The sequence below is a fragment of the Natrix helvetica genome (genome assembly GCF_964273705.1).
Source record: "Natrix helvetica genome assembly, chromosome: 5".
In the NCBI taxonomy this organism is placed as follows: domain Eukaryota; kingdom Metazoa; phylum Chordata; class Lepidosauria; order Squamata; family Natricidae; genus Natrix; species Natrix helvetica.
Genome location: NC_138551.1, coordinates 50443115 through 50463345, shown reverse-complemented (window position 1 = coordinate 50463345; position 20231 = coordinate 50443115). Strand labels below are relative to the sequence as shown.

General features: G+C 40.3%; 2 protein-coding genes across 3 annotated transcripts in view; one reads left to right on the top strand and one right to left on the bottom strand.

Annotated features, from left to right (window-relative positions):
- Positions 1–32: 32 nt before the first annotated feature.
- Positions 33–12878, top strand: DPCD (deleted in primary ciliary dyskinesia homolog (mouse)). 2 transcript variants are annotated; one of them, XM_081953887.1, is made up of 6 exons: positions 33–176; positions 822–902; positions 3579–3703; positions 6537–6670; positions 11667–11769; positions 12718–12878. In XM_081953887.1, exons 1-6 carry the CDS (start codon positions 113–115, stop codon positions 12820–12822), a joined length of 612 nt encoding a protein of 203 aa, XP_081810013.1. In that variant the 5' UTR covers positions 33–112; the 3' UTR covers positions 12823–12878. The 2 variants fall into 2 exon arrangements, with proteins under 2 accessions (XP_081810013.1, XP_081810014.1); XM_081953888.1 differs by lacking the exon at positions 33–176 and adding an exon at positions 524–715.
- Positions 12879–18904: 6026 nt separating this feature from the next.
- FBXW4 (F-box and WD repeat domain containing 4) overlaps positions 18905–20231 on the bottom strand; it is a 78788-nt gene continuing 77461 nt past the window's right edge. Inside the window, exon 9 of the mRNA XM_081953514.1 lies at positions 18905–19664. Coding sequence (XP_081809640.1) covers positions 19548–19664 — 117 coding nt within the window. The 3' untranslated portion in view covers positions 18905–19547. The remainder of the gene's footprint in view (positions 19665–20231) is intronic.

Below are 20231 nucleotides of genomic sequence, written 5' to 3'. Positions count from 1 at the left end.
CGACGGTATCGCTGTGACGCAAGAGCGACACGGCGTTTTCTTCCGTGTCAGGACCTAAAGGCCGGAAGACCGGGAGGCGTTGCCTTGGTAACGTGCCTAGCCGAGCCGCAATATGGCTGGGACCGGCTGGCTGGAGAGGTTGCGTGCGGCTCGCAAGACCGCCCTGCTCGCCGATGGTAACGGGATGGCGGGGGCTGGGATAGGGACGGTCTGGGAAATGACCCGCCGGCCACGGGCAAATGGGCAGCGGGGGAAGTTGGAGAGCTTTGCAAGGTGGGAGAAACCGTGCAGTTCCGGTCTCCAAAGAGCGAGGAGACTGTAGTCTCTTGTGTTGCCTTCGCTGTTGGTTGCGGCGACCCCGGGGAGACCTAATAGAACAGAAGCCTTCAAACCTGGCAACTTTAAGACTCGTGGACTTCAACTCCCAGAATTCTCCAGCCAGCAGAGCTGACTGGAGAATTCTGGGAGTTGAAGTCCACGAGTCTTAAAGTTGCCAAGTTGGGGGTCCCCTATAATAGACTGAAGATCCAATTTAAAGATCTCTTTAAAGTTTGTTTTTTTTAAAGAAGTAATGGAAAAAATTCTCAAGTCTGTTTTATTTCTAACCGAAGTGTATTCACCACTGTGGGGATCATGTGGAAATCAATCAGTTAACATTGGTGCTTATTTCCATTAAAACTTGCGTTTAATCGAGGAGTAGCATGGATGGAGAGTTGTGAGTCTCTAAAAGTTACTCTGGCCAAATGGGGGGAACATATTCTATGGGATGGGATTTCCTGCTATTTCTCCTTTTATGTCCACCTATCCTGTGCTCTCTTTAGGTAAACGAAAAATCCATTACTTGTTTGAGGATGGAAAGGAGATGGCAGAAGAGTATGACCTGAAAACACACCAGCTACTCTGTAAGCCAACCAACTTTTCTTACTTCCTAGTTAAAGACTGGAAATGCAAATAGTCCAAGTAGATTCGAAATACAGGTTTTGCCTTCAGTAGTCTTGCACGTTCTGTGGGTCAGTAAAGCAAACAATAGAGATCCATACTAGGAAAGGGCAGTGAAACCAATGAGATTACAGGGCTAGGCTACATGTCCTTATCTGTTTCCTTATCCACAGCATTAACCCCAAGCATTGATGTCTCAGTTATACTACAGTATATGATGGAACTAAAAATCCCACTCATTGTATTGGTATCGCTCCTGAGACTGCGTGGCTTTATCGTGCTTCTCTTGACAAAACTGTACAAGCACATGCAAGCAGGGAGTCAAGGGCACAATGCTGTGGTAGGGTGTTTTTTTTTTGAGAGAGAATTTGACCACCTGCTACAGATCAAATGCAAGCTCTCTTTATAGTGAAATCAAACTTTACATTATTGTACTTTTCTGTCCCAGGTGTATATAAGTAGTCTTGCTTAACAACCATTTGTTCAGCAACTATTCTAAGTTACAGTAGTGTTGAACAAAGGGACTTACAACCAGTGTTTGCAGTTCAGGTCATCACAGTGCTGCTGTCACATGAACAAAATTCAATGTGCCTGCATTTATGACCATTCTTCTGCTGCCCTACTTGCATCCCCAGTTGCCCTTTGTCATCATCTTTGCCTGTCTCCATCTGGTGGGCTCATCACATGCAGGGGAGGTCCCATGAAAACATCCCACAGGTCAGCGGATGAGAGTTACGGAACAGGCGGGTGGGTGTTGTGATGTAGCACTGTGCACCACTACCAACTAAGTGCATTTTTGCACTGTTCTTTCGCATGTGGACCAGGTCCTTCTTTCTCACACCAGCCAGGGCTTTTGTGTGATGGCTAGAGCCTTATTTGGGCATCCTCCTTATGGGTGTGAAAGAAAGACATGGCAAAGGAAGACCCTAGCTAGTAATGTATTCAGCACAGCAGCAAGCAAACCAAATGGCAAGGGCAGCTGGTAGCAGCAGATTAGGTGGATGACCCACGGGGCAGATATGGTAGAAGATAGGGGAATGGGGAGGGGGGAATTGAAGTGGAGACAGTTCCTTACTTTCTTCCAAGAATGGCTTGGATATGGGTAGGTCTTCTTCTAATGACTGCATGCGATTTATTGAATAAAAGTAACTGAGATTGCTATGTCTGCCATAGCTAAGCTGAGCAATCATGGGATGTTTCATTTAATGACCATGTTGCTTAGCAAAGGAGTTGCCAGCCCACGTATGGTAGTTAAGTGTGGGTTACCTGTAATATAATTGTAATAGCAGGCTTGGAGGAGGGGGAGAGGAAATTCCAACTGCCCCCTGTTTTGCACAAGTTAGACTAATCAGGTTGTTTGCTTTTAAGCTGTTTTTTACACTGTGCAGTAGCATTTCCAAAACCTGTGCTTGAGCATGAATTGAACTGGAAAGTATCAGTGTGTGTTGGTCTCTATAGGATTGAAACCTGGATCAATTAGCCTCACTTCCCGGATGATTTGGCTCTCTGGGCCTATGTGACTAAGGCTATGCAATGTTTCAGATTTGAAGAAAAAAAGTTTTTGGGAATGCAGTGATGTGCTTGTATAACATCTGTCTATGTCGCCTGAAAACAACTATCTTTTCCCAGAGTAGTGCAATTGCCCTATTTAACTATGGCAGAATCCCAGGGAAAAGATTCCTGTGATTTAACAAGTTGCATTTAGATCTATTTGTTTATTTTTATCCCACCTTTGTTATTTTTTTAAACAAATAACTCAAATTGACAAACATATTACATAATACTCCTTCCTCCTCCTACTTTCCCCATTATGACAACTCTGTGGTGTGGTGAGTTGGGCTGAGGGAGCGTGACTGATGCTATGTGTTCTGAAGCAAACTTTTGCTTTTGGATCTGAAATGCTGCACAACCATCAGGACAAAGCTAGTAAATTGCATAATCTGAAGCTCAAAGCCAGCAGTCTTAAATGTTGTTTTAATACATGTTCATGTTATTAATATGTTAAAAAGTCTACAAGTAGTCCTTGGGTTACAACAGCAATTGGACCAGAACTGCTTCCGCTAAGTGACATGGTGATAAAGTGTGACATTATGGGATAGCATTACTTTTCAATGAGAGTCGTGGCAGTTAACGTTGTTATTGATAAGTTAGGACTGTGTAAGAAGTTAGCAAGGATTTCATGTGATCATCATTTTCAACTTCCTGCCAACTTCCTCATTGATTTTGCTTGTGGGAAACCAGCAGGGAACATTGGAAAGTATGATCATGTGACTGCAGCTCAGTGCAATATTGGAATCATGAGCTGGGAAATGAACACTCATATCGTGATTGTGTGACTGTGAGGATGTTGCAAATAGCTGAAACTCTGAGGATATGTAAGTCCTCCTTGTTCAATGCTATTTCAACTTTGAATGGTCACTAGATGAGTGATCAGAACCCAAGAACCCACCTATATTCTGTTTCTGCAAAAGGAAAGAGGCATAATTAAAAATAAATTGAATTCAAAAGTATTGGACATAATTTGTTGTATAGCAATCGCCTGCTAATTTCTTAATATCCCATTTGGGACTTTTTTTCCTGAAAAAATAAATATTTCATTTTTTTTTCCTTATCCTTAATTCTGTGTCATTTCTGTGCAGTAAGAAAATGGAGAGAGAAGAATGCCCTGGGTGCGCATGGCAATTGGGAAGTTGAAGTGGGAGAACCCACATTGCTTGCAGCAGGAGCACTGGACCGTGAGTTCATAAAGGAGAGCAATACCAATGTAAATACAATATTTGCACCTCAGCATTTGATACTAGGGAAAATATACTTTATCTAATTGTTCTACCTTGATTTTTTTTTTCATTTAGAAAATAGTATGTAAGGCTTTCTTTCTATATAGCTGCATGAATAATCCAGAACATTAGAATTGTCCATTATGCTCTTCCTTTCTACTTTATCTCTGTCTTTTCCCTATATATAAAGGTTTATTTGTTAAATGTGTTATCATGCTATTCCTACAACTCAAGGAGCATTTGCGTCTTCCAATTTTTCCTCACGACATTTTCATGACAAAAGTTGAACTAAGAGATAGCGACCATATTTTAAATGTCAATGTAATTTAAACAGAGGAATTACAATTGAAAGCCCACTATGGTCAAAAAGAGCTAAATTAACATTGCGTGGAGACATTTTTGTAAATACGAAAAGTTTAATATGGCTCCTTTATGAGAGACTCATGTTCAAGTCCATCCTTAGCCATGGAAGGTCACTGGGTGTATTTGAGCTAGTTGAAAGCAGGAGGCAAGCATGTGCATGCTCTATTTGCACAAGCAGCGGGCGTGTGTGCCTCCTACTCACACAAATGGAGCTGTGTGCTTGCCCGCCACTCGAGCGGAACCATCCCCTCTCCCACCCTGCCAGGTTGCAAAACTAAAAAGGTTGGGTAACTCTGCTTTAGAAGTAAATTGGTAGCCATTCATTAAATCATGTGTGCTTCCAGATATAATGTTCCATCGTGTTTCTCAACCTCAGCAATTTAAAAATGTGTGGCTGGGGAATTCTGGGAGTTGAAGTCCACACATCTTAAAGTTGCTGAGTTTGAGAAACACTAGTGTGGTATACTGATTGCTTTGGGGAATATAAATGCTCTCCAATCTTTTTATGGCTCTGGGCAATTTGGGTGGCTTCCAAAGTACTATAAAGCACCTATAAAAACATGTATAAAGCATAACACATATAAAACACATCAGCCAAAATAGTTACATTGTAAGCCCTTAGGTAGTAAATATGTTTTCAGCTCTTTCCTAAATTGTAATGAGGAGACGTGCTTTAATTCCACTGACAATTTATTCCATGACACAAGCTATAATTTAGACAAAAATGCCAAGAGCTAAATAACATTTGTATAAAAGGTTTATCCTCTGTATTATGGTTTTACCTTAAAGTTAGGATCTCTTTCAAATGTTCTTCCTACATGTAACTGTGAAAGGGATCTTGGAGTCCTAGTGGACAGCCATTTAAATATGAGCCAGCAGTGTGCAGCAGCTGCCAAAAAAGCCAACACAGTCCTAGGCTGCATCAACAGAGGGATAGAATCAAGATCACGTGAAGTGTTAATACCACTTTATAATGCCTTGGTAAGGCCACACTTGGAATACTGCATTCAGTTTTGGTTGCCACGATGTAAAAAAGATGTGGAGACTCTAGAAAGAGTGCAGAGAAGAGCAACAAAGATGATTAGGGGACTGGAGACTAAAACATATGAAGAACGGTTGCAGGAACTGGGTATGTTTAGCTTAAGAGAAAGAAAGACCAGGGGAGACATGATAGCTGTGTTCCAATATCTCAGGGGTTGCCACAAAGAAGAGGGAGTCAAACTATTCCCCAAGGCACCTGAGGGTAGAACAAGAAGCAATGGGTGGAAACTAATCAAGGAGAGAAGCAACTTAGAACTGAGGAGAAACTTCCTGACAGTTAGAACAATTAATCAGTGGAACAGCTTGCCTCCAGAAGTTGTGAATGCCCCAACACTGGAAGTCTTTAAGAAGATATTGGATAGCTATTTGTCTGAAACGGTATAGGGTTTCCTGCCTAGGCAGGGGGTTGGACTAGAAGACCTCCAAGGTCCCTTCCAACTCTACTATTGTATTGTATTGTATTGTATTGTACATAAATTCAGAAAGTTCAGACTGCCCGGGAGCTGCTGATGCAGTTTTACAGAGGAATTATTGAGTCTATAAATGTCTGGTGCGGTACAGCAACCAAACAGGACAGTTACAGAGTCCAACGCATAGTCAAGACTGTAGAAAGAATAATTGCAACCAGCCTGCTTTCCATAGAAGACCCGTATATTGTGCGGATCAGGAGGGCTGAGAAAATATCTGCAGACCCCTCACATCCTGGACACAAACAGTTTCAGCTCCTTCCCTCAGGACAGTATTGCATACCTAGATAACAGGGGCAGTTTTTTCCCTTGTGCCATCACTAATTCTCATGGTTTTGTCAAATGTGTATGTATATCAACCCATAAAGTGTAGTTCTTGGTTTCTTTCTCCTTGTACACTCTCCCTTCTATCTGGAACAGAATAGTTCCATTTCATTCAATATCCAGGTGAAGTATATATGTTTCACGTATGTACGAATACCTGAATATCCCATATATTCGTATGAAGGGTGTTCTGTGCTTTGAATGCAATTATTTATTGAATGGGTTTTAGCTTGATTGCAGTCTTTTATAAAATGGACTTTTTCCCCCTCTTGTGAGAGATTACTTTTGTTCCTTAATGGAATCTTTTACTTCCATCTATATTTTTCCTAAATCTAGTAGCACTTTCCTTCACATTCCTCAGTATTAGAACATAATTTGTGTATCTGGGATGCATTTAGTGTATCTCACAAAAGAACGTATTATATACATTGTGAAAATCTCATGGGGAGAGGTATTTAACTTAGAGATGCTAGCACCGGTGTTGCTTCAATTGAGATAAGAGTCCGGCACACTTGCATGCATAATTTTGGCAATTCCAATGCATGTTGTTGTAGTACAGTTATTACAGCTGCTGTCTAGTTGAACTGAACAACACTGGGCTGAATTCCATTTCTCTTTTCTTTAGCCAGTCTTTATGCGAAAAGACACCAAAAGCAGTTTCCAGTGGCGGATCCGAAACCTGCCATATCCTAAGGATGTCTACAGTGTCTCAGTAGAAAAGGATCAGCATTGCTGTGTGGTCCACACAACAAATAAGAAGTCAGTAATCAGATTCACTCATGGTGGCATAAATTTGGGTGTATTTGCGGGTAGCTTATAGGAGGTGGAAATGATGTTAGTTCTCTATTAGAATAGCCTGAATTTTTCTTTTCCTAACAGTTATATTGTTAGAATAGTTACCGTATTTTTCGGAGTATAAGACGCACCAAGGTTTTGAAGAGGCAAATAAAAAAAAGTTTTTGCCCTGTGCAAGCCTCCAAAAAACAGGTTGTTTTTCGTGAAAATGGGCCTGGTTTCCCCCCCCCCCCAAAAAGGCATGATTAGCCTTTAGGGGGCTTGCAGAGTGCTTGGGGGGGGGCAAAAACGGCCCGTTTTTCATGAAAACGGGCCCATTTTTCGTTTAAAAAAGGGGGGCATGGATAGCCTTTAGGAAGCTTATAAGAATGCTCCTGCGGTTGGGGGGGGTTAAAATTGACCAAAAAACAGGGCGTTTTTTTGCTCATTTCTGTCCCCAGCCCCCAGGAGCTCTCTGAAAGCTTCCTAGAGGCTATGCACCGCCATTTTGGTGAAGGGGGTGGGGTTTCAGGAGGCCAAAAATGCTGTATTCAGTGTATAAGACGCACCCAGATTTTCAGCCTCTTTTTGGGGGGGGGAAAGTGTTTTATACTCCGAAAAATACGGTATATTGTTTTAGCAAAATAATCTGATCTGACATGTACTTGAATATTAGTAGCTCCGGTTGGTAGCTGGGCTGTTAATTGAGCTCTGAGCTTGACAATTAGGTTGCAAACATTTCGTCACCATTCAAGGAGACATCGTCAATGCACTTTCAATTTAAACACCAACAGCTCATACATAATTTGAGCTTTTTGTAGTATTTACACATAACACTACGGAGAGTATGATTTTTGAACAAGCCATGGTATTGTATTTTGCACATTCCCTAATGGATAGGTTTGAGTGCAATGCTAAATAGAAAACAAACATCGATATGTCTTAATTTTATGTATGAATCGAGCTATAGTCCTGGAATAAAGAGCATTTGTTTATCCTACTCTTTCCATTTTTACGCAATCCCTAATATTTACCCAGAGGTGGTGCTGTTGGCAAGAACTTCTATTTTCTATTTGACCATTTATGTTACGCTAAAGTTCTTCTGAGGGCAAAGAGTATAATTAATCAATGACAATAAAAAACTAGGGACATGGTCAGGACTTGTCAAACATTTCACAATAAAGGCCAGACTACATTAACCTTCTGGGTCATTCTACTTAGCATCTTTGTTATCTCACTGCAACTGGCAGGTAGAGAATCAGGTTCCTGAAGTTCAGTGGATTTCCTCTTAATAGGTAAGAATGTTATTTAGTATTTCTTGATCTCAGCAGCCCTTAAATATCTCAGCCTTCTGCAGAGTCTCATTTTAAATCAGGATCACCTGTGAATTTGATTTGTAGTAGATTAAGGCAGAGTTCTCTTGCATATAAATACAAGCATAAATTTTACTGTTGTGACATAGACTGCGTTTACTAATAATGCCTTTCAAAAAAAACTAAACAAATTCACAATAAATAAGTGTTAGATATGATATTTAACTAAAAACTCAAGGTACTGTAGTTCTAAATTATAGTTGCTGATAGGCAAAGAATAAGAGAAACCCGTTTCTTTCATATCCCCCTTGAGGGTGTCAGCTAATACTAAAAAGAAGATACAGTGTAGCAGATCCAGTAAGAAATCATTTGCTGTTTAGTAGCCCAGTATATTTTACAGTCCAACATGTTTTGGACAATTCAGAAGCAACGACACCATTGTTCCTAGCATATAAAATACAAACCTTGATATAGTTTTATTTGGGGGGGAGGGGAATGGATGCCTTAATTAGCATAGACATTTTACATTTGCTTGCTTTGCTTGTTGGAAATTCCAGACATGATTGAATAAAAATTCTAAAGTAAATCTCAATTATTCTGTCTTCCAAAGAAACCAGGAATAGTTGGATTAATGCTGGAACAAACAGCTTTTACATTATTTGTTCTGTTTGGTCAATGATGGAACAAAAGATTTTGTTCAATCACATATTTATCTTAGCCATGATTTAACTATGATTCACTGGTTAAATGGAAATATATTTATTAAATTTATATGCTTCCCCTCTCACTGATAAGGCAACTCTGGGAAGCTGAATAATTCACAGGCTACGCCCTTAACAATGGATATCTGCATGAGGTGTAGCTAAAAATGCTACTTTCAATGCAATTCACTGAAATTTTGCAAGGCAGAAAGAAAATTGTCATCTAAATATCCAATCAAAACAGAACAAGAAATCATTAGTAGCTAACTCCCCCCCCCCCAGTTCTATTTGTAATGCAAGTGTTGTAACAAGAAAAAGGAACCTAGCACCCACATGTGGAACAAAGTTAATATCTCAAAGAGTATTTCATGCCTTTCAGTAATTTGAGGTCTTTAAGAAAACATTTCAGTTATTAGCTTCAGAAGTGGAATTGGCTTCTATCAGAGGAATACACATTTTTCATTTATGTTGTGTTACAACAAAAATTGTGTCACCACAAAACTGCTAGGCTCTTGGATAGAACTTGGATTATGCGACTTTTGTGATTTCACTATTATATACAATTATTCATTGCAGCATGTTCTTTGATGTGAGGAAGATAAAATAACTTCAATTCAGATACTTGTCCTTTTTGCTAAAACAGAAGCATTGCTTGTATGTCTGCAGTTTATTCATTCTTCCATAAATTATTCTATTGTTTTACCAAAACTGGGATCTTATGACGTCTACATGGGAACTTGGAGATTTCCACCTATTGCTAAACTGCTAGCCAGGTTCTCCTTTGTCCAGATGTCTAACAATATTAATTTTTTCCTTCCCTGTGTGAGGCTGCTGATGGATCTCAGGCAACCTCTTCCCACTTCCACCTGGGACCAGCCCACAGGTTCTCAATCCCAAGATTACATAATGTTCGATTCCTGTTAGTGCTTGTGACTTGATCACGTGAGAGATTCTAGTTAGTCCTTTATGGCAGGAATGGGCAGCTGCATGTACTTTCCCCAGAATCCTGAGATATATTACTAAAATGGTTACCAAAATTGCCAATTTTCAGCAACATTTGTTTCAATTTTTTCCCCTCAAGGATAAAGATAAAAATGGAAGAAAGGAAATTCTACGTAACAAATCACCAAAATGTCCCACTTTTAAATTCCACCCCCCAACTCATCCAAAATTGTGTCACTTAAATTCAGCCGTTTACTGTCATATTTAAGCAATAGGATTTTAGGGTGAGGGTCAGGGATTCAGGATAGAAATAAAGCATAGGTTGAATATTTGGCTCCGCCCCTTCCTCGGATGCCATCTTCAGCTGGTAGGAAAAGCAAGATGGGGCCTGCAATCCTGAGAAATCTGTTTGCCCTGGCTTTAGAAAAAGGGAGGACAATGGCATATGCTTATGACAATTAGACAATTAGAATTTTAGCAGATACAGCTTTTCCCAGGAGATATAACAGAAGAAACCTGGAGTTATACTCAATGGTTACTCTGCAATTGAGAAGAGAAGATAGCTTCCCAGAAGACCTTAAAAAGAAAACATTGCCACCTACTTCTACTCATTCAACAATGCCCCCTCTAGCCACAGCAAAAGGCTGCTGAAGTGGGATTTGATTCAGTCTTCTTGCTGTAAAACAAATCTTTTAAAGCAAACTTTCAAAGAAACAGGCAAAGCCTCTTGGCCACAGCAGATTCAGTTATTGCAGGACAAGGTAGCAGTTAACATTACGCAGGAAGAGGCAAAACAGCAGATCTATTTTCCTTTGATCTTTCACAGATTTTACTTGGAGTTCAGACCAGGTATTTTTCCCACTGCCTCAACCCTATTGGGGTGGGGGGGTGGGGATAAAGTTGGTGTTCTCAGTGGGCTTCATAGGCTCTTTGAAACACCGGACTACTTTGGGAAGTTGCTTTTTTATTGTCTCAATCAGTAAGAACTTAACACTTCCTTAACTTGTCTTTTGTGTTCATCTAATCTTTGCTGTTTAACCTTTGACATCTCCATTATTATCCATGTCTGCCACCTTTCCCAAATATAAGCAAAAGGCTCCAAGCCCTGGGGTAACATTCTTCTTTAGCAGGCAAAGTTAGCCCTGACCAGTTGGTCTTTGTGTGCATTTACAGCAAGGCTTGGAAAATAAAGGGTTTGTGGTTTGTGTAGCACTAGTTCAACCAGTTAAACCCTCAACAAAACTAACTTAGCGTAATTGAAAAGGATTGCTCAAAGGTTTGACATCCTGTTCATTATGGAGCACCAAACATACATCAATTGTGGAGCATAATTCATAAAGGAAGAATTCCAGCCCCCAAAGAAACCAAATGGCAGTTATGTTTCATGGGTTAGGGGAGGAAAGCATATTGGCCTTCCATCTTAAATTAAATGGAAAATAGCAGATGGATCATTCTAAGTGCCTAATAAATGTGAGTGTAGACACCATGCATAGTCAAGGTGATCAAAACTAAACTAATAAACTGTTAATGTAGCCTATCTAACTCTTATCCTTATGAGTGATGATTTGTTTAATAAGTATCCCACAGTTTGGGAATCCCATTTTATGCCTTTAAGTCAGGGTTAATTCCTGATGACTAGATTAGTTTTCTTGGCAAGATTTTTGGAAATGGTTGCCACTGTTTCCTTCCTTCCTCTCTTTTCTAAGAAAGAATTATTGATGCTTGCTTCTGTAGTTTTTAGTATATTGCTGCATTTAAAAACAAAACCTTCTGGTCAAATTAATAGTGACATATGTTCAGGCAGATTTTTAAATATAACTCAGTTAGTTTATGTATTTATGTATGTTACTATATTAAAAATAATTCTTAGTGGAATCTTGCAGACTTGAATGAAAGATACTCAGCTTCTAACTCTTGGAACAATCCTGAAATTTCTTTCATGTAAAAACATAATTTTGGTATTCTTTATCTTCCACTAGTGAAGAAATGAAATGTCTTTATTTTCATGTCCACATTTACTTTCAGATACTACAAGAAATTCACTATTCCTGATTTGGACAGATTCCAACTGCCTTTGGACAGCACAGCTTTGAGTTTTACTCATGCCAACAATACATTGATTATCACAGTAAGTTCTCATAACGCTAATCTGACATCATTAGCATATTACTGTTTTCAGTCCTCTTTCGCGCTGCCGCCTTTACAGATAGTCAACCATTCATTTAATGACTTCTCAAAATTTCAATGGTACTGAAAGAAGTGACTTATGACTGGGTTTCACACTTACAACGGTTGCAATATCCCCAAGGTCACATGATCAGAATTCAGGAGTTTTGACAATTGGCATATATTTATGACAGCTGCACTGTCCCGAGGTCATGTGATCACAATTTGTAACCTTCCCAGCTAGCTTCCAACAAGCAAAGTCAATGGGGAAAGCTTAATTCCCATAACATCTGTAGTGATTTGCTTAACAACTATGGCAGAAAAGGTCATAAGATGGGACACAGCTCACTTAACAACTGACTTGCTTTGAAAATGGAAATTTTGGGTTCCATTGTGGTCGTAAATTAAGGACCAACTATATAAAACTTGAGGTATACACATGGGGGAAAATGACCTTTGGATGAAAGTTAAGAATTAAAAATTATACCAGTAAGGCTTATGATAGAAAAAAATTAATTCATGCTACTATTTCTGCTTCAAAGTCTGAAATAATTGACATTTTAATGATGTTCTGTGCAGAAATAACTTTCTTCAGAGAACATGGAGGTATTCAATGAACAATTGGAAAAGTTCAAGTGGCCTCTCGGCCATGGGATATTTCACTCTGCAGCAGGATAAACGGGATAAAAAAAAACAATAAGGCAGATTTCAATATTTGAACTAAAATGTGTATTACAATGAATGTGTTTGAGATACAGCCTTATGTTCTAGGTTTTATATCTTAAATGGCTGAAAAAGATGAATCTGAATGCCTGACATCTCAATGATTTTGCTTCTTGTTTGACTTTAACTTTGTTAATAGCACTTCTGTTTGCGCTAACAGAGATTCATGCTATTTTCTTTCCAATAGTATCAAAAGCCAACAGAAATACTAGCTGCAGAAGAGGAGCTGCAAAAAGAACTAAAGAAGATCAAAGCTGCTAATAATGGGGAAGGAGACTGTAAGACACAGTAGTCAAATGTTTTGAAGTGCATTGTCTGTATTTTTATTAAATAATTGTTCTGAATGGGGATCATACATTCATTTCATTTATACCATGCCACGATTCTACAGAACTCTTGGCAGATTACGAACATTAAAATCTGCAATTGAATAGTATCTAAAAACGTAAAATAAAACCAACTGGAAAATGCAAAAATCCAAAAAGAGCCTCTTAAGGAGGGAATATATCAGTCTCTTTAAGGCTCCCATCAGCACCTATTCTGGTAAGGAGGCGTTGGTAATCTTCTAGATCCAGGGAATAAGGGCCACCCACCTGAACTATCCTCAGTATGCCCATGTGGCAGTGGCAACCATGCTTTCCAAGCTGCACCGGTTACCAGTTTGTTTCTAGGTGCAGTTGAATATGCTTGTTACTGGAGGGACTATGGTGTTGCCCCAGCTGATTCAATCCAGCAAAGTTATTGTACTACATGTTCCTTTCATCAACCAATAGGGGCCTTCGTTAACCATATTGGAATCTCAGGATCATGTCTTTTGTCATGGCACCTGCATTCCAGACTGTGGTTCCTCTTGAGATCCAGAGGGCTTCCATCCTGATGGCATTCTGACAGGCCTTAATGACTTGGCTGTGCTCCCAGGCTTTGGTCTATGCTGATTGGATCCCCCTGCTAGGTGTATGATACATATTGTTGACCAGAGGCTCTACATTGCTTATTGCTATGTCTCTTTTTGCATTACATATTTGTTGTATTGTTTTATTGTTGAGCAGCTCAGAATCAATTGGAATCTACATTGATATAAATAAATGGCCGAAGCAGCTGTGAGGGACAGAGGTCCAGACCAGATAACAGAGGGCATCTTAGAGAGCATATAAAGAACCCCCGTTAACCTGGCAAGATATTCCAATCAAATTGCTAGACAATACCAAAGCACAGTCAAGAGATCTAAACACACCTATGGCAAAATGCTATGCTCACTGGTCACCACAGTCACTCTTGCAACTGGCTCCTCCAAAGGAAATTAACCACTCTGCAAAGAGCTTCTGGACAACAACATGCCAATGCAACAAGAGAGAAGTAGGAATGCTTTATTCTCTTATAACTGTGGTGCAGGTCTGGCTACATAATTGTGCTCAATTTCATTCTTGATACTCCATCTACTCTCTGGGCACTGCTGCCTCAACTCCCGCTGACAGTTCAAAACCCATCAGCCACCAAGGATAGGCCCAACAGCAGCTGCTTAGAAGCAGTTTCACTAAGGGCCCATGAAAGCTTGTTGCCTATGTTGAGAGCAGCAAAACAGACACTTTTGGTAGACTCACACATCACATCTTTGGGAAAATCAAGTACCCGCCACCATATTATGGCCCAACATAGCCAAGATGTAGCAGCTACACTTCCATTCCACACAATTTGCTCACCTCATGAAGAGCTGGTATGAGCCCAACTCCCAAACTAAAACTTCACCTGTTCACCAATCTACCCAAGTCAGCAGCCTGGCAAACCACTTGGCCAAACCCCTAATCACTTAGTTCACTTAAACTTAGTGACCACTTTGTTTAAAACAAGATCGTTGATTCCAACTGTGGTTGCTAAATGAGGACTATCTAATCTAGTATACCTATATGAGAAGTAAATGTAGAACACAGACTTTCTCCCACTGTCTTGGGTACTATTTCTTTATCTCTCTGATCCTTCCCCTTACTGGGAGTCAGTATTTATTCATTCCTCTTGGCTCTCACCTGAGGGACTGCCCGCTCTAGTTACTGGAGAATAAATTTCACACATACCCTGCAGTAGCATGATATTACCAGCAAGTGCATCCAAAACATTGGTAGCATAGGAGTCGCCCAGGAAACTACACTCCCCACTTTAGACCTAGCAAAACTGCACTACTCTTAGATGTGATGCCAAGGCCCCTTGCCCAACTTGCCCAGCAACTTGAATGCCTCACATTGTTTTTTTCTGCCAGCTGACCACTTTTAGGCACCACAATGGTTGCTTTAGGTAAATAATCCGAGCCCTAAAATCCCCACCTTCTGCCAGTTCACTGAAGCCCTTCAATATGGCCACTTAGTGGAGACGGGATACCTGGAAATCCCTAAGTCAGGGGTGTCCAAACTTGGCAACTTTAAGACTGGTGGACTTCAACTCCCAGAATTCTCCAGTCAGCTCTGCTGGCTGGAGAATTCTGGGAGTTGAAGTCCACGAGTCTTAAAGTTGCCAGGTTTGAAGGCTTCTGTTCTATTAGGTCTCCCCGGGGTCGCCGCAACCAACAGCGAAGGCAACACAAGAGACTACAGTCTCCTCGCTCTTTGGAGACCGGAACTGCACGGCTTCTCCCACCTTGCAAAGCTCTCCAACTTCCCCCGCTGCCCATTTGCCCGTGGCCGGCGGGTCATTTCCCAGACTGTCCCTATCCCAGCCCCCGCCATCCCGTTACCATCGGCGAGCAGGGCGGTCTTGCGAGCCGCACGCAACCTCTCCAGCCAGCCGGTCCCAGCCATATTGCGGCTCGGCTAGGCCCGTTACCAAGGCAACGCCTCCCGGTCTTCCGGCCCTTAGGTCCTGACACGGAAGAAAACGCAGAGCTGGCTGGGGAATTCTGGGAGTTGAAGTCCACAAGTCTTAAAGTTGCCAAGTTTGGACACCCCTGCCCTAAGTCAATCTCAGTGCCACCTCCTAATATCTGCTTTTAAAGTTTGTTTACAGAGTTACATAGCCACTTTTTATACCATAGTATCTGACTTGTCTTACATTTTTATTATTTATACTGAGGCCCTTCTAGGTTTATCTGCTACAGCATACCAGAATTTGAATCATGGACGGTGATAAGCCTTTCCAAATATTTTGTTTTAAAATAGATTTTCATGATATTGTCATTTCCCAATCCCCCATGTATGGAAGAATATTCAGAGCTTATATTCCAGTTTGTTCATCTCTCATTCTACTAAAAAATAATCCCTTTGTCTCAATTACACTGATTTATATATCAGACATTAATGAAATAGAGAATTTTTGTGTTTCAGACATTTTTTTCATTCAGTTCTACAAAAGAACACAGTTCTGTCTTACACAGACTTCACCTTTTAACAATTTGATAATTGCAATTAGAATACAAAGTAAGATGTGGGGGCATTCCTGTTGGCTGTTTTGGTCAGCCAATATCTATTCCATTCACATATTTTCATCCTGGCTTATTATTTTAAGTGTGTCTGCAAACTTTTGAGTTTCCTAATAAGTTCATATTTGATTATGTTCTTACCTTAAACAGAATATCCTACTTAAACTCATGTACATAAAGGGGGATGTATTTTTCAGAAACACTGTAGGGCAGTGGTTCCCAAACTTTTTCAATCCACCGCCCCCTTGGTGCTACAAACTGATCCTCAGTGCCCCCCCACCCAGTGGTGGAATTCAATTTTTTTTACGACCAGTTCTGTGGGCGTGGCTTGGTGGGTGTGGCTGGGGGAATCATGTGACTGGGCGGTTTGCATGACGGAAGGAAGATAGTAACAGTAAAATTCAAAACTGTAACAATTAATTGCACATTTATTCAAAATCCAATTTAAAAACTTTGGAGTTAATGTTAATTCAACAAAATTGTTGAACATGATCCAGTAATACCAGGTTTTCAAAGTCTGATAGTCATTTATCAAGAACCTTAGTAACTAGTAACATAGTAAACTTAGTAAAATTCAGTAACTACTTCACTGTTCAGTAAATTCTTAATGTGATGGATGGGCTGGATAAAGTGATAACAGTTTCCCAATGTCTGGTTTTAAGTCACTTAGCAGGAATCTTAAATCACCAGGTTCAGTAATCTGGAGTCGATTTCTTTGCTTGGAGAGAAGTTGGATGACCACACTGAAGCCACGTTCCATCAAATATGATGTTGGAAATGCAACAAGGAGCTTCTTAACCACTGTCCATAGTGCAGGATAGCGATCAGAAATTTCTTTCTGTAACTAAAACTCTTGGTACGATTTCTTGAACTTTGGCTTCAGCTCACTGTCACCAACATTTGCTTGAATTATTTGATGAGATTATTGCATGGTACCTAGGGATTCCCAATACGGAAAGTGAGAATGGGAGGATTTTAACAGATCTATATGTTTTTGGGTTATAATTTTCACTAAAGAACCATAGGTGGGGATGGAAAGGGAAATATAGACTATGGAGTCCAATCCCCTTCCTCAACAGTTTGGAAGCAAAGAATAACTCTAGCAAAATGTAGCCTTTTACCTCTTTGGGGAATATTATTATTATTATTATTGTTGTTGTCGTTGTTGTTGTTGTTGTCGTTGTTGTTGTTATACGATTGTATCACAGCGGCCAGTTTTTCGGCCGGATTTGGCATTGATTACTAGTCGGGCCCCACCCAGGGGCATTATTATTATTATTATTATTATTATTATTATTATTATTATTATTATTATTCCCAATACAACTCATGCAAAGGGTCATCCGCAACTACATTACATTTTCCACACTCATATTTGTGATTCCTTATAACTTCTTTAAGCTAAACATTTTTAGTACAAATCAACACATTGACATTTATATCACTAATGCAGTTCCCTATCTCTTCCATTGACGTAATTAACACCTTATGTATTGAATACAAGTATATCAAGTATAGGTTAAACATGAATTGAAAAACATCTCATTCAAATGTATAAGCTGTGAATTTATTATATAATCACAGGCAAACATTGTACTTATGCCTAAGTCCTCTACCCACGCACATTATAAGACAGATAAAACTATCTTTGCTGGCTGTTTTAAATATTACTCTGCTAATTCAACAAGAAATGCTACTGCATGAATCCTTAATGCAGAACAAAGCTAAAAGTGAATTAGCTATTTTCTTCCCAAGTTAATTCAAAATGTATATCCAAATGTTCCTCTATTTCCCCCCCAAGCACTAGGGAGGATTATATTCAAAACCAGACACTTTTACGGTGTGTGTGTGTGTGTTTGCTTCTAGACTCCAGAAAGAATTTCACCTGTTTTTCAAATTTTGGTCCCATTCGCATCTCCCTTAGGATTCAGCAGCTTTACAAGGATCAGGGCTGCTGCCCCCCTTGCCTCTTAGTGCCCCCCTGCCACCCTCCTTGCCTCTTAGCACCCCCCTAAGCCATCCCACCGCCCCCCAGAAGCCGATACCGCCCACTTTGGGAACCACTGCTGTATGGTTTACAGAACACTGTCTTTAGAAAAAACATTAGTATTCATGGCATACCATTTATAAATACAGATGTTTGATGCAGTGGTGAAATTCAAAAATTTTTACTACAGGTTCTGTGGGTGTGGCTTGGTGGCAGTGTCCTGTGACTGAGTGGGCGTGGCCAACTTGATGTCACTCATGGCCATACCTTCAGTCACATATCTCCATCACCACCAAGCCATGCCCACAAAATCTGATAGGAAAAAAATGTGTGTGTGAGTCCATTCACAGCCTTTTTTGCATTTAATGTTGAATTCTATGGCAGAGACAATCCGAATGTTTCTCCCTCCATAGCAGAGCTGCCGCAGCCTGTCCTTTTAAGAAAGTCCTCAGGAGGGAGGGATCTGGGGTGGGGGGCATAAAGGGAACAGCAACTCCTCTGTGAATGGAGTGAGAAACATTCAGATTGCCTCTGCCACAAATTCAACCTTGAATTCTGTGGCAGAGACAATCCAAACATTTCTCCCTCCGTTCACAGCAGAGCGGCTGCTCCCTTTATGTCCCCCCCAGATCCCTCCCTCCCTGGGTCTACCTTAAAGGGACAGGCTGCAGCAGCTCAGCTCAGCTGTGAATGGAGGGAGAAACGTTCTGATTGGAGGGGGGGGCGGGTTGAGCAGCCGGAAGGATCTGGTGAGCGGCGACAGGGTGACCAGGTGGGCGTGGGCATGGCCAACAGGGATTTTTGCCACCGGCCAAACCAGGAGGATTTCACCCCTGGTTTGATGAGAGTGATGATAGAGGCCAGGATACCACCTCATGTTTTTGCATCTTCTCTCAGAATTATGCATGGCTAGATGTTTTTTCAACTATTAAGTAAAAAAAATCCTCTATCTTCACAATTGTGATAATTTTTCCAGAATATTTATTCTCGGCTTGCTGTGTATGTCATAGATAAGCAAAGTCAATCATGGTACTGAATAAAAGGCATCAAGTCAAATGTACTGTGACTGTTCAATTACTTTTTGAAATCAAAGATACTTTTTGTATGCTACTTTAGTAATTTATTCAATACCCAGCCTGTCAATATAGATCCAATAAAGCACTTCTTATATGGTGCTAAACAATAATATTTATACTTGATTTAATTTACAGAGAGCCAACCAAGTTTGCAATTTTATAGCCTAATATTTATTTATGAAAAAGTCTGGATGTCAGTGAAGCAGAAATGAAGTATTTTCTTTTACTTCACTGTCCAGTTGTAGTTGCTTTCTCTTCAATTAAATTATCATAATGAAATATATGAACACGCAACTTTCAGAAGCCCAAACTATGCTGGTAACAAAGGATATGCACATCCTAAGACTTACTGAGCTTTGCCTTTCTAGGAGTAAGAAAAGTAACCAAATCATAAGTGTACAAAATATTGGCTGGAAAGGTACATTAGATTTTACTGACACCGGAAGGCAGAAATGGAATCTTCTTTACCAACTGCTGTTTTATTGTCTCAAAGATGTTACACTTTCTTTGTGCTCCCTGAGCTGACTGTCTGAAGTCCAAGCATATCAGTGTCAAGAGGTAGTGAAATCAAGGACATACAAGGCCGATGCCAGTGTCGCGTAGAGATGAGTGGTGCTGAAACGCAGACAATATACAGGACTGCTGATAGGTGATGACAAGGAGAAACTCTGCAAAAGCAGTAAGAAAAATATTTCTAGGTAAGCTATCTAAACTTTTAATAGTGTCAGTGACAAAATGACAACCAGGTAGCATCTTCACAATTCAATTTTGTAAACCTGCATCTACTGCAAATTTTGTAACCTTTTTCTAGTGCAAAGAAGTATTAGAACTGGGCTAAGACAACAGACAATATATTAGTAATCTATTTCCTGGACAAAATTAGCTCAAAGCAATAGCAATCCTAACTATAAACATCCTTACTAATATTGCATTGTGTAGGGATACACTGTTTATAGGACGTCTTCAACAATACTATTTGTTCTGCAACTGTTCAAAGTTAGGATGGTGGTGATCACTGATTCTCAGAGTTCTGTCCGTCCTAGCACCCCTGCAGTCATGTGATCATGATTTGGGCACCTGGCAACTGGCTCACATGATTGGCTACAGCACCTGCAACTATAGAAGCACCATTTTCAACCTTCACTGCTAGCTTCTCTAGAAAATCAGTGGGGAAGCTGGCATGGAAGGTTGCAAGAGGCTGGAGTAAATTTCTCCCACCCATGCACCTCCTTCAG